The following is a 19,049-nucleotide window of genomic DNA, read 5'->3' as shown; positions in this document are numbered from 1 at the left end:
GTATTTGTTAGATTGTTTTTTTAATTTATATGCAGATTAAATTAAAAAATTAATAAAATTTCATTATATATTTCTGAGTAAAAATAACACACAATAAAAATAACGTAAAAGAATTTCACTGTAATAATAATTTAAATTATTTTTTTAAAATTTAATCAATATTCATTATATCAACTCATTTACATAAAACTTCTTGTCATCAAAATAACATATGCAACTTTTAAAAAATAAATAAATTGTTTAAAAACTTGAATACAAATTTAATTATTTTAAAAATTATAAAGTATAACAAATAATAATATTTTTTTTATTTAGAAATGCAAATTTAATTCATATAATAAAATTTATGAAACTATATATTATACTATTTTACATTTATTAACCCATTTATAAAATATTTTTAATATAATAATTTAATAAATTAAGTTATCAGTTGAAATGTATAAATTAAAAATTTATTGAAGCTACCAATATCCTAGACAAACTTCTTCTCAACTATTTTTCTTTTAATTTTTTATAAGTTTTGGCATTAAATTTAAATAATAAACAATAAGTAAATAATTTATTCAGTAAATGTATCATTCAATTATAAATCACTGTATGTAATATGTTTTATCCTTCTCAAAAACTAATTATCCCAAAATCATATCAATATTAATATCAATTTATTTTATAACTTTCATAACGACTTCATTAATGGACGTAACTGTCCCAATATAAATTCTTCATCTTTTTAGTTGAGAATCCAAAGTATTTTTACAAAAAATTAGTTTTTTTAGTTAACTACTACCAAACTGATTATTGTTTAAATCATAATAAAATAAATGTATTAATTTCTTTCCAAATTTGTGAACATAATTGATCACAAACTAATTTTCCTTATCATTATTTTGCTATTTTTTAACAAGTTGAATTAAATTGTCAACTAAATCACTTGTAAAATACAGGATTTTTATTCATACATAAGAAAACATTTTTTATAAATATAATTTGAAAAAATGTGTGAAAGAATGATACATTCTTATATAATATAACAGCAGTTTTTTTTAATATTTACACCTCCAATGAAGTGAAAGTCAATTAATAATAATAAATGATGAAACAGCAACAAAAAATAATGGTGAAAATTATTAAAAGTGAGAAAAATGGGTAACGCCTCCCTCATGGAGGTGGTGAATTTCAGAGATTTCACATTCACTGGCCGAAGAAGGGTTTCTGGTAGCACAACACCAACATTGCAAACCCGTGTCTCTTTCTTCTTTCTTCAACACTGTTCTGTTGTGTTGTTTTTTTCTCTTTCCATCTTTCTCTCTCTATTATATTTTATTATTAACTTGTTTTATTTACCCGAAAAACCAAACCTGCAATTTCCGAACCTGAAATCCTCCTTCTTTGAATCACCCTTCTTATTTCTAGAGGAGGGTTCTTAACGGGCTACACCCAAATCGTGGAAGTATTGGATTTTGACCCTTCAATCGCTGAATCGAACTACCTTTCAGCGGTGGGGTCGTTTTGGGGTAATTGAACGCGTTGGTGAGATGAGAAGAACTTGTATGTTTTGGGTTTGCAAAGAGTTATTATAAGAAGGAGTTGTTGCAGTATAACTTCTTCTTCTTCTTTATAATGGCGGGAAAGCGTGTTTATGAAGCATGGAAAGGAAGTAATGTAATATTCTTTCTCTGTTTTTTAATTCTTTGTGAATATAGCTTGTTGTGTTTGATGTTTTAAATGGGTATGTGGTGGATTTGTTTTTGTGAGTTGGAAAGTGTTGTTTTCTGACATTTATTATTTTTGATATTTAATGAGGTAAGTGGGTTTGAACTTTGAATTTCTGCTCCTGCTGTTGGTTGAAGGTTGAAATTGTGAATGAGTATAGAGAAAATAAAATAACTTGGGAGTGTGGTATCAGAATTTATGAGGTGGGTGTGTGTGGAGCGAGATTTTATGTTGAGATTATTTTAACATCGAATGGGCTGTATCCTTTGGTTTGTCTTTGTAAGGTGTGAGAAAGCTTGATTTTGTGAGTGCAAACTGATAGGGCATTGATGGTGGTTCCTTGGAAGAGTCAGTTGAAACAAGAATTCAATGCTATTAAAACTGGTCTTGGCTGGCTGCAGCTGGTTTTCTGCTTAGAGTTTTGTTTATTTCAGTGAGGGAGAGATGCGTGAAGATGTGAAGATTATTGGTAAATGAGATATGGAGATATATATTTTTTTATTGTTCATGATGATGGGTTTTGTCACAAATTTTTTTTCTTGTTGTGGCTTGAAAGTTGAAAGTGAGTTGAATTGAAGTTATAAAAAATTAGTCTAGAAGTGCAGTGTAATATTTGGTATTTAGGAACAGGTGTGTCTGTTTATGTAGAGCTGCTGGAGTGGGATTATTTGCTTTATGAAGTGTGGAAACATTAAATGAGCTGTTTTTTGTATTTGTAAGCCTTGTCTTGTTTGTTTGTGTGAGTAAGCCTGATTTTGTAAGCAAACTGATGGAGTGTTGATAGTGGTTCATTGGAGGACATAGTTGAAAGGATAATTTAATGTGGTTGTTTAACTTTGTGCCATCTCCCAGGTTAATGATACGGCTCAGCTTGTTTTTTATTTTGTATTTGTAATAGGGGAAAGATGCATGAAGCTATACATTAGTTTTGAGTTCTCTTGTTAATTTGAAGCATTATCCTCGACTTATTGAGATACTTTGTCTCATGGACAAAGTAGTTTTTATTTTACAGTTTTTTTCTTGTTTTATTGCTGTCTTCTAAATGTGGTGCATGTTCAGTTTTGGTTTTATGGAATTCAAGAAGATATGAAGTATCATTAACTTGAGGTCGTTTGTGATTGATTTTCTATATTCATCTTTTGATGGTAGTTTTCATTCATATACAACAAAATTTGTCTTAGCCAGGGTTGAATTACAATCACTGTATTGCATCATCTTTATGTCGAATGAAATTCATATGAATATATTTTATCTGTTTGTGTGCTTGAGATAGTGCTAAGCAACTATCCTTTTTTGGAAATAAAGTATCACAGGAGTTGCCAACAACCTCAGCTCCATGTAGAACCAAAATCCTTGGGGGGACTTTCTCTAAGCAACCTCAATTTACTTGTAGTGTCTAGATGTCCTGTTTGGAATCTCAAATCCATGGTTTGGACAAAATATACAAAAGATAAGCTTTTGATCAAACCATTGTTTGGGACTTTCCCAATGGAATTCCATACAGGCCTGTCACTGGCTTTCTAAAATTCCAGTTTAACTTGTCTTTTACGTTAACCACCAACATATTTGCCAAAGAATCAGCTCCAAGAGTGAACAGTGATTTAGCCATTAGTTTCTTTTGCATTGTGGGAGAATAATTAACAATGGTTATGATTGGAACTGACAATATCTGTCATTGTCACACAGTTTTGTATTACTAGATATAAGTGTAAGTAATAGTAAATAATAATTGGCAGTTTTGAGTAGAAAATTGGATCAGTAATGTATTATTAGAATATGTGATAGCAAATAACTTTTCCTTTATTAATTGTTCAGTGTTAGCTCTAGTAAAATTAGAAACTTCCTTGATGGCAGTTATTCATAGAAAATAAGTGTTGTTAGTTATGTATCATTGTATATTTAGGGTGTACTATGGAGGAGGGTGTTGTTATTAGCAGTTTTTGGATCGAGAAAATTTTCTTTAGGAAACCTTTTTCTTTGGACAGCAATTGTATTGCCGTATTGTGTGATTTATGTGTTAAGAGTCATATTTTATTAGTTTATCAATTCGTGTTCGAACAGATTGATCCACATGCTATACTGTACTTTTTCTCTTCACTTTTGTTATATACTTATATTGGGATTTTGGGCTCAGTCTCACATGTGATCCAACTTTAAAACCTTAAAATACACAACCAGGAATTTTGATGGAGATTAGGAGTGTGACTATAATGAATATACCAATAGGCTCTAGACTGGTGGCTGCATTTCATACAGAAGCCTCTCCACACCTTAAATTGTTATGATTGGCAAGAATTATCCATATTTCTTTATTTTTTTTTTGGTTAAAATTGCTAATATAGTTTCCACCACAAAAGTCCACTTTTACAAGACCTTTTGTTTCTTTTTACAATTAATGTTCTTATTATTATTATTGTAGTTGTAACCATATAAGTTGTAAGTTTGATCACTAACATTTTTTATATGGTTCCTTGTAAGGCATCCCCTAATGCATAAGCCCTTTGGGCTTGAAGCATTGACAATGCTTTGACCCACTCTTCCTTATACTGAAATTTAATTTTATTATGGAGAATGTGAGCAGCAAGTATGACATGTTGATCACTTCAACAAAGACTTTCCTTACCATGTTAAGGACAAGGGGTCAACTCTTCCACAGGCTTAAGCTATTAGGTGGATGCCAAGGAATGATGTAAATCTCTTGTAGGATAATGTTAGAAACTAAAAGTAGGGTTTATAGGAAAACACTTCGGATGAGTTTGAATATATTGGAAGTCTCACATCGACTAGAGATAAGACCAATTTAAAATATATAAGTGGGTGCAAACCTCATCTTACAAGCCGGTTTTGTGGGATTGAGTTAGGTTTAAAGCCTACTTAATTTAGAGTATATATGTGATTAATTTAGAGTGTATACTTGGGTGCCAGACCTCATTTTACAAGCTGGTTTTGTGGAGTTGAGTTAGGCTTAAAGTCCACTTCTTAACATGGTATCAGGGCCAAGTTAGAGCCTATCCTAGCGATATTTATTGTTTGTTGGACATATTTTTTCACCCGTTACTAGGCCGCTATTGGACCACCCATTAATGTCTAGTCTCACACTTGAGATGTATATACCTCAGCGGGAGGGGTGTCTGTTGGAAGTCTCACATCGACTAGAGATAAGGCCAATTTAAAATTTATAAGTAGGTGCAAACCTTACCTTACAAGCCAGTTTTGTGGAGTTGAGTTAGGCTTAAAGTCCACTTCTTAACAAAATACCAATCCAAATCCTTGTTATTGAAAATAACATGAAATTAAGCCAATCAATGTAAAGATTTTAGTTCCAGAGTTCATGTAATCAGATAGCAATACAGAGATGCTAAATGATAAAAGAGATCATGCAAAAAGGGAAGATAATCCTAGTTATGTCATCCAAACCTCTAGTAGGAGATTGTTATAATGTTTTCCAATTATTGGAATGAGTTATATGGACTACTCTGCATTCTGAATTACCAATCAATTTGTTCACTTGTTGAATCCAAAACTTTAGTAGGAGATGATAATATTGTTTTCGTTCCAATTATAGAAATGAGTCATTTGAGGTCATTGATGGGTTCTGGTAATTTAGTTCACCAGTAAACTCCACCAAGGTACTCATAAACTGGCTTCTGAGATCCATTGCCTAAAGTTTTCCCCAAATCCTTTCCTTACGTGAACATTATAAGCTTTCTCTTTGTTAGAAGTGAACTTTAAGCCTAACTCAACCCTACAACCGGCTTGTAGGGTGAGGTTTGCACCCACTTATAAACTATGAATTGGCCTTATCTCTAGTCGATGTGGGACTTCCAACACACCCCTCTCACACCGAGGTATATACATCTCGAGCGTGGGATTAGACATTTTTAATGGGTGGTCCGATAGCGGCCCGATAGCGGGTGGAACAATATATCCAGCAAATAAAAAATATCGCTGGGATAGGCTCTAACCATGACTCTGATACCATGTTAGAAGTGGACTTTAAGCCTAACTCAACTCCACAAAACCTCTGCAATGTGTTGTATTATCTTGAATATCTCCATTCAACAAATGTTATGTTGTAGGAGATTCTAATTTGCTGCCTGAGATTAGAGAACTTGAATTGTATTCGGCTTTGCCCTAGGTAGGTTCTCTACATAGTTGGTGCTGTGGGTTTGTATATACCTTTTTTCAAAAGGACAGGCTTTGTACTCTATACTTCAAATTGAAAGGCCATCTGAAGCCAATAGATCTCTTCACTATGAGTAACTATATCAACTTCCGTCTTTTTTTGTTTTGTCAAAGCCCTCATTTCTTCCACCAATGCCTCTTTGTGTTTAGGAACCACTAAGACCTTCTGAATAGTCTTTGGAATTTCTTCACTATCAACCCTGTAGACAGATATGGGGTTTGGAACAGTGAGTATTTGGGAAGGATTCAATGTTTGGGTATAGGTTCTTTAAGAGAGATAGCTTAAATTTCAAATGTGTAGCTTTACCCAAATTTCCCCCTTAAGAAGAGCTTTTGGAAGTACAGTTTTCAAAGACAAAGCCAACAAAGGTTTTCTATTGATGGATCATAGCACTTGTAGCCTGGAGTAGAATAGTCAATGAAAACACATTTAACAACTTGACGGTCTTAATTGCTTGAATGATGGGATGAGTGTATATAGATGGTACAACCAAATACTCAGACCAGAACTCTGTTCTAAGAGGTGTTATGATTATGGAAGAAAACACTCTTCTCAATATTCTATTTATGAGATAGATATCATATTGCTTCTCACTAAAACATTTTTGGCATGCTTGCTGCTTTAAACATTAAGGAACCAACAACTTCTAGGTGTTGCATTTGGCAACTAGATTTTTAATTGTTTTAGGGGGCAGGAGAACTGTGGTTAATTACCATGCCTTTTCAAAGATAATCTCCCACAGTGATATTTGATAATCTGTCCCATTATTAGTGTGCATAATTTGAATGTGTATGAAATTGTGTTTGTAATCACTGAATGAAAGTTAATAAACAGATAAAGGGCATGCATCAAATATTGAGTGTGATTTTCTATAAACAGATAAAGGGCGTGTTGAATATTTGTGTTCTGTTGCTAACATTTGTGTGTGCCTAGAAAGTAAGCATCTAATATCTTTAGAGTATATTTCCAGTAATCAATTTTCTAAACGTAGAATATATTAGACATTGTTTCTAATTTATTTTGTTTACTTGTTTAATCTGGGTAAATTGAATAAATTTCAACAAAAAAATGTATTAAAGTGATAGGCACCCAGATTTATTTAAAACTAAAGATTTCCAAGACAGGTTCTTGGATGTTCACCCAGAAACACTAGACAACTTTATTAACAATGAAACAAGCACAGTAATCTAAATTGTTACACTAGCCCTGGTCTTTCGAGAGGACCAGACTCTCCCTAACCTTTCCTTTACAAAACTTCCTAAAAAACTGCTAAAAACAACCGCTTACATACACTTTATAAAAGTCTGAGACAACAAAACCTACCCACAGACAATTATAACTGTTTGCCCCTTTTATATCTCCTAATAAACTAAATCATACAGTTTTTCTTCTGCTGAAAACCTTCCCTTTGTACCTATCAATACCCCCTCCATGAAGTTTCACCTTGTCCCCAAGGTGAAAAGCAAGGAACTCTGTATTGATGGCTGTTGCAGATTCCAAGTTGTTTTGAATGGATGAGAGGTGTTTTCAACTGTACGAACTACCTTCTTTTTTCCTTATTTTGTAAACTGTATCAAACTTATCAACACCCGCCCCATGAAGGTGCACCTTATCCTCAAGGTGAAAGTCTGGAACTTCTTTATGAATGCAGGCAGCAGATTCCCCTAACTCCTGAATTTCCTCTTCCGAAATAAGAAGCATATGGAGCTGTTTATTTTTGCAAGTATGATTAGGCCCAAACTTTTCATCACACCTGAAGCATAAGCCCTTTCTTATCTTATCTTGTAATTCTTCTTGGAACAATTTTTTAAATGGTGCCCCTCCTTGTTGAGTCCTAGCAGGAGAACTATTGATGGTGCTCACACAACCACTGCTCTCTCCACTTCCTCTGTTGTAGTTAGTAAAACTCACCGAATTTCCCCCTTCCTTGGACTAACTGCGAGTAGGTGGCAATTGTCTGTAGGTGTTACTTTGAAGTTGCACAGTGAGAGAGTCCCCCTTGGTGGTGACTCTAACCTTTTCCTCCACCATTTGAGCCTTCATCATTAACTCAGCAAGGCTCTTGGGCTCATACAACTTAACCTCTGCCCTTATTTTGTCCTTCAATCCATTCAGAAAAATGCCAGTCAAATAATCCTGCCTTATACCTTTCAAGAATCCTGCATATTGCTCAAATTGTTCAATATACTCTCCCACCTATCCAATTGGTCTAAGCCCAATCAAGACTTCAAAAGGATTTTGAAGCATTGTTGGTTGGAACCGTTGAACAACTGTCTCTTTGAAAGCCCCCCATGTGGGATTCAGATAGCAAGTCTCTCACCACTGGAACCAATTCAGGGCTTTTCCCTCCAAAGCCACCATAACAGCCCTCATCTTCTCCTCCTCATTAACTTCTTTCAACAGGAAATATCTCTCCAACCGGTTAGTCCAGCCATAAGCATCTTCTCCTATAAAAACAGGAATATCTAGCTTCCTCCATTTTTCCCCAGTCAGTCCTGAACGTCCACTTTCAGTCCCTCCATCAATCTTGAGACTGCCTACACTGCCTTCTTTGGCAATAGAAGCACTATCCGCTGTTTGTTTATTAGAGGATGTGAAACATTCCACCAACCCTGTCAACCTTGTAAGCATTTCCTCCAACCTTTGGAACCTTCTCTGATTTTCATGTTCCTGTTCTTGCACTATGCCTCCAATCCATCCAATCTTGCCCCCATTCTCGTATTGACCATGCCGCACAGCCACCACAGCACCAGGAAAGTGGCTCTGATACCAATGATAGACACCCAAATTTATTTAAAACTGTAAAGATTTCCAAGACAGGTTCTTGGATGTTCACCCAGAAAAACTAGACAACTTTATTAACAATGAAACAAGCACAGTAATCTAAATTGTTACACTAGCCCTGGTCTTTCGAGAGGGCCAGACTCTTCCTAGCCTTTCCTTTACAAAACTTCCTAAAAACCTGCTAAAAACAACTGCTTACATAGACTTTATAAAAGTCTGAGACAACAAAACCTACCCACAGACAGTTATAACTGTTTGTCCCTTTTATATCTCCTAATAAACTAAATCATACAGTTTTTCTTCTGCTGAAAACCTTCCCTTTGTACCTATCACAAAGTCTTAGCATGTGGTTTAGGCCTAACTCAGCAGACAGCACTAAAAGCTAGCTCATGGAATGAGGGTATATACTATTTATGTACTATCTTAGTCAATGTTGGACTTGAGTCTTTATTAATACAGCCCTCACGCCCAATACTTGTGGATAATGTGGTAGGTGGGCCAGTAACTGATCCAAGATAAACTTTGTTATAAATTTAGAATGGAAGTTTGGACCTTGGTTTTTTACCAAAACTTAGTAATGTTGTTGACCTTCTGAAAGGTAGCACTTTAGTAAATTTGTTTCTGCTACTGGCTAATTTCGGTAGTGTTATTATTTTATTAACTATTTTCTGTTACATATTACAATTACAATCTTATATACTTTTATCCTAATCTTATACAGAAATTCCTATTTGGAGGAAGGTTGATATTTGGACCGGATGCTAGGTCACTTCTTGTTACCTTGCTGCTGATCATTGTTCCAGTTATCATCTTTTGTGTATTTGTAGCAAGACATCTTCGGCATGAATTTTCTTCATATAATGCCGGATATGCTATTTTGGTGGTGGCAGTTCTCTTTAATATTTATGTAAGTTTTTCTGTTCTTTGTCATTTTATGCTTTTATAGTTTTACAGTATGCTTACTGAGATTTGTTATTCTGTAAGCCCCATGTTCCAAATATAAAATAGGTTATTTCTTTATACAGAACTTTCTACTGTTTCGTCTAAATATTTTTCTTGGTTGGTTTTCCATTGATATATCCCTTTATTATACTTCTTCTCATAAGTAGACCATCATTTCTTGAGAAATCATGTATTGAAAGAATTTTTTAAGAGAATTGTTGTCTTAGGTTCATAGATGTCAATACCAGATAGTGGTGTGGAGTTGTTAGGTTCCTTTATTCAAGGAACCGAACAACAGCTCTATGCTCACACACACTCAACAGTATAAAAGAAACATGTATGTATATGTATTTCTATTTCCTTTGTAATGCGTAGAAAAGAAAATACAAGTATCAATCTCTCTCCCAAGGAAGCCTCCTTTCCTCCACTGGCCAAGAGGTCCAGTCTAAATCCCAAAATAATCTCTGATACCCCTTCTCTCTATTCTGTTTGTTTATTTATACCCTCTCTCTCCTCTAACAGAATAGCCTCTCTCCTCTAACAGACTATCCCCTCTTCCCGCCTCTAACTTTCTCCCCTTTTATTCCTCCTCACATATACTTTTAATTGTCTAACATTACCCTCCTCCCCAAGATCAACCTTGTCCTCAAGGTTGAAGTCAGGGAACTGCTGTCGGATGTAATGTTCCTCTTCCCAAGTAGCACCATCTAAACCACCCTCTTGCCATTGTATTAAAACTTGGGGTATCTCCTCCCCTTGTTGCTGCTGGTTCCTGCGCTGTAACACTTTTAGAGGAGTGTACATGGGTCTGTCATCCTGCAGTTCAGTTGGTAGAGTTCCTTCCACCGGATGATCTCCTATAGCTAGCTTCAATTGGGAAACATGGAATATAGGGTGTATTCTTGATGTTTCTGGTAACTGCAAGCGGAAAGCAACATGTCCTATTTGTTTCTCCACCAAGAATGGTCCATAATACCTTGCTGAAAGCTTTGGGTGTAACCTTGTGGGCATAGATGTCTGTCTATGAGGCCTGATTTTAAGGAATACCCAATCTCCTTCCCGTATCTTGGCTTCCATCCTCTTCTTGTTGGCATAGTGTGTCATCTGGTCTTGAGCCCTGGCCAGATGGTATCTCAGTTGTGTCAAAGCCTCATCACGGGTTTGTAAGTCTTGTGCAACTGCTTCCACCACTGTTTCTCCAGGTATGAAACATGTGAGAGTGGGAGGGGGTCTTCCATACACAGTTTCAAAAGGTGTGCATTTGGATGCTCCTTGGTAACTAGTGTTGTACCAAAATTCCGCCCAAGGCAACACTAGACTCCAAATCTTGGGCTGTTCGGAACTAAAACAGCGTAGGTAAGTTCCCAGCACCCTATTCAGAACTTCAGTCTGCCCATCCGTCTCTGGATGATAAGCCGTGCTCATTTTCAGCTGTGTTCCCTGCAAGCGGAAAATCTCCTTCCAAAACGCACTCAAGAATGTGGAATCTCGATCACTGACAATGGTCATAGGTATCCCATGAAGTCTAATCACTTCCTTCACAAACACTTCAGCTATTGATCTGGCTTTATAAGGGTGTTTAATTGGGATAAAATGCCCATATTTGCTGAGTCTGTCCACCACCACTAGTATCGTGTCAAACCCATGAGATTTGGGTAATCTTACTATAAAATCCATGCTAATCTCCTCCCATATTGCTTTGGGTATAGGTAAAGGCTGCAACAATCCTTGGGGAGAGGCCGCCAAGTATTTGTGTTGTTGGCATACTAGACATGCAGTCACAAAATCTGTAACTGTCTTCTTTATTCCCATCCAATGCAGAGATTGTGCCACCCTCCTATAGGTTCTATAAACCCCTGAATGTCCTCCTGTGACACTACTGTGGAATTCAGCCAACAATCTAGGTATCCAAATAGATTTTGCCGACAAGACAAGTCTCCCCTTGTAATGCAATCTTCCATGCTCCAACGTGTATGCTGGATGAGAATTAGGATCTGCCCTTATTTCCTCCAGCACCTTCTTTAAAATCTCATCCTTCTCCACCTCCTCCATGATTTCTTGAAATTCAGACCAGTATGGTCTAGATATCATCTGTAACACCTTGTCTGCTTCCTCCCCCTCTGCTCCTTTTCTGGATAACCCATCAGCCACATGATTGGATGCACCTGTCATGTATTTGATTTCAAATTCATACCTAAGGAGCTTAACTAGCCAATTTTGCTGGCTTTGAGTGGTAATACGTTGTTCAGTAAATAACGTAAGCTCTTTTGATCCGTAAAGACAACAAACTTTTGACCCAATAAGTATGGCCTCCAATGTTGTATAGCAAGCACAAGCGCCACAATTCCTTCTCATAGATGGACTTGGTCAAAGAGGACTCAGATAACGCCTTACTAAAGAAGGCTATGGGTTTGTTTTTCTGTGATAGAACTGCCCCAACTCCTGTACCCGAGGCATCACACTCTACACAAAAAGTTTGATTAAAATCCGGTAGAACCAGTACTGGAGCTGTAGTCACAGCTTCTTTAAGCTTTTGCATAGCCATTGCTCCTGCTGTAGACCATTTAAACATCCCCTTCAACAAATCAGTGAGGGGTTTAGCTATTCTCCCATAGTCTCTAATAAACCTTCTATAATACCCAGTCAGCCCGAGGAATCCTCTCAGCTCCTTGATACTTCTGGGCTCTGGCCATTCCAAAACAGCTGCAATCTTTTCTTTATCCATCTCCACCCCTGCTATCGATATCTTGTGCCCCAAATATCTCACTTGTCTTCTTCCAAATTCGCATTTCTTTTTGTTGGCAAAAAGTTTATGTTAAGCCAGTACGTTTAAGACTTGCATTAGGTGTTGTGAGTGCTCCTCCCATGTCTTGCTATAGACAAGTATATCGTCAAAAAATACTAACACAAATCTCCTCAATAAAGGTCTTACTGAATTCATCATGTCTTGAAATGTGGCTGGGGCATTTGTTAGCCCAAAAGGCATCACAAGAAATTCATAATGCCCTTGATGTGTCCGGAAAGCAGTTTTTTGAATATCTTCACTCTTCATTCTTACCTGATGATACCCCGTCTTCAAATCAACTTTTGAAAAATAGGACGCTCCTTGGAGTTCATCCCGCAACTCTTCAATGACTTGGATAGGGTATTTGTCAGCCACATTTACTCTATTTAATGCCCTATAATCCACACAAAACCTCCAACTTCCATCCTTCTTTTTCACCAGTATTACTGGACTAGAGTAAGGGCTGTTACTGGGCCTAATAATGCCCAAATTCAGCATCTCTTCCACCTGACGCTCTATCTCAGTTTTCATTCCATGGGGGTACCTATATGGCCTCACATTTACTGGTTCACTGCCTTCTTTCAAGGGAATTCTGTGGTCGACTCTCCTCTCAGGTGGTAATCCTTGGGGGTCTCTAAATACCCCCAGTAGTTAGCGCCTCCCTCCATACATATATAAACCAACTTCATCTTCTCTTTCTCTGTCACTCCCTGGATGTTAAAAAACTTCTCAGCCTTTGCTATCCACCCCGTGGGTTCAGTACCTTCAAAAGTTGGGAGCTCAACGCGCTTCATCCAGCTGGGTTGTACTTCGCCTCGGTCGTCCTCCGATTCCTCCTCAGAACTCTCCGATGATCGTCGTTCTCGATTGGCATTTACAGAATTTCGACTCCCTTCAGAGCTCCGATCTCGGTTTCCAGAGTGTCGTCCGAAAGCTCGTCGAAACTCGAGAGTCATCGCTCGCATTTCTGCCTTCAACTTTTCCACCGTCGATTCCATAGCCACCATTCGTCCCTTCGAACATATCCGGCAGGTCGGACCAAATCTGTTAGGTTCCTTTATTCAAGGAACCGAACAGCAGCTCTATGCTCACACACACACTCAATAGTATAAAAGAAACATGTATGTATATGTATTTCTATTTCCTTTGTAATGTGTAGAAAAGAAAATACAAGTATCAATCTCTCTCCCAAGGAAGCCTCCCTTCCTCCACTAGGCAAGAGGTCCAGTCTAAATCCCAAAATAATCTTTGTTACCCCTTCTCTCTATTCTGTTTGTTTATTTATACCCTCTCTCTCCTCTAACAGAATAGCCTCTCTCCTCTAACAGATTATCCCCTCTTCCCGCCTCTAACTTTCTCCCCTTTTATTCCTCCTCACATATACTTTTAATTGTCTAACAGGAGTACTTTGCTCCAAAAGTGGCTTGGTAGAGATGGCTACAATTCCAAAGTAATGTATACAGGATAACTATCTATTCCACAAAAATAAATGCTCAAAACTAAAACAATAAAATAAAACACTAAAATTAAAGATTTCTTAATCAGTGAAGTCACGGTTTAAATACATGATCATCTCATCATCACCTAAGGCACAATTTACTATGCAATATAGGAAAGTGAGCAATAAGAATAGAAGTTTGACTCATGAGCTATGAAATAAGGGACTGTGAGGCAAACAATTTTAGCTTTAAGAAGCAGCTTTTCCCCTAAAGCACTTCTCTTGGCTTGTTACAAACAAACCTTGCTAAGCACAGGCAAACTGAACCAAACTTAGCCAAAGATACAAGTGAGGTACTGGCAAATGGGAAAACACAGTCAACAACTCAGCTCATAGAGGAGAAGCTACAAGAACAAAGGCCCAAAGATCCAGGGCAAAGTGACGCTGGAATAAAGACACGATGGTATGAAAAAGATATGAACTTTAACTGTTAATAACTGGTAGTTCGAAAAAATTACTGTCACTGGAAACTGAAAGTAACACGGAAGGCACAAAACAAAGGAGTTCCAAGAACTATGTAGTATAATGGGTTTGGTAACAGATAATGGTACCTCTAAATATTATTGAGAGAATTTTTTTGGCTAAATATGTTTTGCTATATTGGTTGATTTCCAATCAATTAAAGAGTAATTTCAATTGACCCAAAACTAATCTTTCTGTTAATCATTCTTTTTTGGGGAAAAATGTCTTACATTAGCTAAAAATATGGTCAAATTGTACTATACAAGTGAGGGATAGACCTCACCTTACAATCCAGTTAAGGGTGAGTGAGGTTTAACCTACATTCCAAGATTATATTAGAACCTATTCTAGATCCATTAAGAAAAGGTCATCTATTAGGGATGGCAACAGAACATGCAGGTTTGACTATACATGATATTATCACGAATTCAATGTCAAATGGACACACGTGTTCTTTCTCTTTATTGCCAAATAATGTGAAAGAAATTATGATTATATAAGCTTCAAAATAGAGTACCAAGTAAATTAAAGATGTTTTAATAATTTAAAACAGGGAGAAGTATGGTGATAGAGATGAGACAAATATGTTCATAGCCATTTTCATCATATTTGATTTTAAAGGTCAGATATTACCCATACTCATCTTTGGTTAATTAAGGTATTCCTTGTCAAAATTAGGAGAGTTTGGAAAATACCCGTGGGTAAAAGTTTATTTGACATCCCTATCACCTACCATGTTATCTATCCATGCATCAAGTCCCATATTGGTGGATGTGTGGACGTGTGCTTGGAAAAATCTGTCCCACTCCAGCTAGAAATATGGTTGAAATATAGTATATAGGTTGGGGATATTTCTGAACATATTCTAAGAATTCTAAATTAATTGGTAAAAATATAAATGACTCTTTACTGTCATAAATTTTTATTTTCTGCATCATGCAATGATAAATCAGTAAGTATGTAGCCTCTCTTTCTATGTCTTTCCAGCTCTTATTGTTTTTTTGTATATTTCGTGCCATCTTATGGTTTTTCAAATTAGTAGCTTACAAATTGAAGGAAAAAAAATATCTGATGAACAAAAAGTGTGATTAGAAGGCAGTTTGATATGTAAAGAATACAGATAGAAGAGATGGAACAATTTAAACAAAAATAATGAGGTCAATATTGAAATCAGGATTAGGTAGCAATTGCAAAGCCTGCCAAGGAAGTCTTTCACCCAAAACCAGGCAGACCTTGATTCCCACATTGACAGATTCACTAGTGATCATGCTTGCTACCCTTGTATTATTCCATGGAAACCCTTGTCATTCTTTCTGACCTGAGTCTGAAGTATAAAATTCTTTCCTATTATAAGGCACCACAAAGGATGTAAAGATCCCTAATCTATCCCATCGACCTTTATTTCTTTATTGAGCCAATATTGACCAATTGCTTCTTTATACAATTCAATAAAGAACGGTCCATCATCCTGAACTACAGCTGTTGAGGGTTATAAGTGAAATACTAGTCCTTTGAAGAATTTTTTCGGGATGGAATAAAAATATCATGGGTAAATAATAATCCAAGAGACTTGTTCTCAAATCCAAGTAATCTTGTAAAGCATGTGATCCAATCAAGGGGATCAAATTAATTATGAAAAATTAAGCTTAATAAATTAAATTTAAAACAACAATGATGTGTTGCATTTGCTATAAATTAGATGGTATTCTTAGTTCCTCTCTTAATAAAAAAGAAATTGTAACAATAGAGAGGTTCAGATGCTCACGATCTTTTCCCCAGATAGTGCCAGCATAAAAAATGTACAATGCATATATTGATACATTTTCTTTTCATTTCTTTTCTTTTAGATTTTCAAATATTTGCGAAGGTTGTAAGCTGTTTTGGTGATCACATTTTCTTTCATTTAAATATCATTTTTAGGGAAATTCCTTGTCTAGTTATTGGTTGTCTATAATCTTTTTTGTTTTAATATTTTTGTTTATAGGTGTTGATTCTTCTCTTTCTTACTTCCTCACGTGATCCGGGTGTTATTCCAAGGAATTTACATCCACCAGAGGAAGAGTTCCGTTATGACTCTTCAGTTTCAGTTGATATTGGGGGTCGCCAAACTCCAAGCCTTCAGTTCCCTCGAACAAAAGAAGTAATGGTCAATGGTCATCCCGTGAGGGTGAAATATTGTGACACTTGTATGCTGTATCGTCCACCTCGTTGTTCACATTGCTCCATTTGCAACAATTGTGTTGAACGTTTTGATCACCATTGCCCTTGGGTGGGCCAATGTATTGGGCTGGTATGATTGTTGGTATTAGCCATGTTCTTGATGTTATGAGATAACTACTTTATTCATATTGATGTTCTTGGCTTGTTTGGTTTCTCTTAATTCTTTTATGGCTTTTCCAAATTGCAGAGGAACTACCGTTACTTCTTTCTGTTTGTTTCTTCAGCCACTATTCTATGTATCTATGTGTTTTCCATCTCAGCTTTTTACATCAAGGTTCTAATGAATAATGATCACGGGACAGTTTGGGGGGCAATGAAAGAATCCCCTGCATCAGTTATATTAATGGCATACTGTTTCATCTCTTTGTGGTTTGTTGGTGGACTTACTGGCTTTCATTTGTACCTTATTGGCACAAATCAGGTCAGTTGACATCTTTTACATTTCTGAATATATCTTGTTTAAGTTACTGTTCATTGTCCTAAAGACTAAACTGGCTACTAAGTGAATAAAAATGCATTAGTAGAATATGTCCTCGGTTAAACTAGATTGAAACAACACTCTTAAAAAATATTTTAATCTTCTAAATCCACCAGGCTCCTTATTTATGGGAAATAGTTCATTACTTCATGTTATGTGGACGTGCACACTATGATGAATGGGAAGGAATGAAATTTAAAGAAGATAATTTTAAAATCTTAAACTCGTGTCCCTCATACTTTTCCTTTCATCCAAACAAGTAGCAATCTTAAATCTCAGAAGGTAATTCTATATGTTCTTTCCCTCATTCCAAAATACATTGATAGTGTGAGCTTGATTCACTTGTTCCAAGATGTGCGAAGAGTCATCCCCTATAGTGGTTTCCCGTAGTATGAAAGATAAATTATGTTCTATGTACACATTGCTTATAACAATACAAATTTATTTTCTGAATCTCTGATTCTTAAAAGCCCGTGTATTGCAAGAACTTGATCACCTGGTTGATTGTAACTTGTTTTGCAGACTACCTATGAGAACTTTCGGTACAGAGCCGATAACAGGTTCAATGTTTATAACCGTGGTTGTTTAAACAATTTCTTGGAAGTATTTTGTACAAAAGTGAAGCCCTCAAGGAACAATTTTCGAGCTTTTGTCCAAGAGGAGGTACCAAGGCCACCCCCTCCAATCATTTCCCGGGAATCTGAACAGGATATGGGAGGAGACCCTCGCTCTAAAGTTGAAGACGATCTGGATATTGGTGAAGACCTGTTAAAGATATCACAGCGCCGGAATATTGAAGAAATTGATGAGGACATCCGGAGTAGAGGGAGTAATGGGCCTCTCCATAATACATCTGAAGTTGATTCAGCTTTGGGTTCAGATCGCCGGGCCCCAACAATTCGATCCGAAGCAAGGCACTCAAGTGAGGGTAGAAGTGAAAGCTGGGAAATTGCCTCTGAGGTCCTTGCCAATTCAAATTTAACTGAAAGTAGAGGCCATGTTGCATCAAAGGAGGTGCGCCAAAAACTCGGTGGTTCTTTCTGATATGTGTGGTTACTTAGATATTAAAGGTGGAAAAGGAAATGGTGTTTGATCAGATTATAGGAATGGGAATTGAATTGATTGAGGCATTAAGTACAAAAACTTGTTTGATCTTTTTTGTGGTAAGCCTAGCTCTTTTGGAAAGAATAGAAATGTGTGTAATTTTCGAGAGACAGAGGAATAGTATCTTTTTTTCTTCTCTTTTCTTTGTTAATTGTTATCCTACTCTCCAACCTGTGCATTGCATCTTTATGTGGTTTTATTCTTTGTGTATATACCAGTTATGATGCTAAAACTCTCATACTGTGATTTAGGTATTGTAAAACTGATTCCTCCGCTAAATGCTTTCATTGTGCTACTACTACTATGATACAATGAATTGTGGGGATTTTGACGACTTTGAAAGGTTTGAAGAAGGCTTTTGGTTTTAAGTAGAGCCTATGATACAAGAACGGATTTCTATTGTTCATTATTTATTGGAAATTCTACCTTCCATTATTCTCAAGTGTCTTAGCAACTTTCATCAATTTGTGAGGCATCAGAACTCATTGTTTAACTTGAAAAACATGAAATTTAAAAATATGGTAAATAGTCTCCTATGTCTTTTAAGCATTCCCTTCATCATCCGTATGAACCTTTTCCTAATCTCCACTGTCTAATATCTCATTAACCTTTTGGGAATTGTTTGTATAGTTAATTTATGTTATCTAACTAAATGACTCACTTTTTTTAGTTGATACTCATTCTCACAACTATTAACCAATATGCTATCATCATTGTTCAATACATTATATCTTATGCTTTTATGGAATCAGAGTTGGCCTGTGTGGTTGAGCTTTAGCCCACTAGTATTCTTTAAGCACCTGAACCTTGATCATAACCTTCTCATGAAGAATTTTACCTTCCTATCACGTTAGATGAGAATGTGTTTTTCATA

At 36.2% G+C, this 19,049-nt stretch overlaps 1 protein-coding gene across 1 annotated transcript; it reads left to right on the top strand.

Annotated features, from left to right (window-relative positions):
• The first annotated feature begins 1,156 nt into the window (after positions 1–1,156).
• On the top strand, positions 1,157–18,374 carry LOC108345778 (protein S-acyltransferase 8). The gene is made up of 5 exons (XM_017584527.2): positions 1,157–1,665; positions 9,408–9,593; positions 16,358–16,663; positions 16,781–17,014; positions 17,594–18,374. The coding sequence occupies exons 1-5, from the start codon at positions 1,624–1,626 to the stop codon at positions 18,113–18,115; spliced, it is 1,290 nt and encodes a 429-aa protein (XP_017440016.1). The 5' UTR covers positions 1,157–1,623; the 3' UTR covers positions 18,116–18,374.
• Positions 18,375–19,049: the final 675 nt, after the last annotated feature.

The sequence above is a fragment of the Vigna angularis genome, chromosome 8 (genome assembly GCF_016808095.1).
Source record: "Vigna angularis cultivar LongXiaoDou No.4 chromosome 8, ASM1680809v1, whole genome shotgun sequence".
In the NCBI taxonomy this organism is placed as follows: Eukaryota; Viridiplantae; Streptophyta; class Magnoliopsida; order Fabales; family Fabaceae; genus Vigna; species Vigna angularis.
The sequence above is the reverse complement of the archived record's forward strand: the minus strand, read 5'-3'. Positions and strand labels throughout refer to the sequence as shown.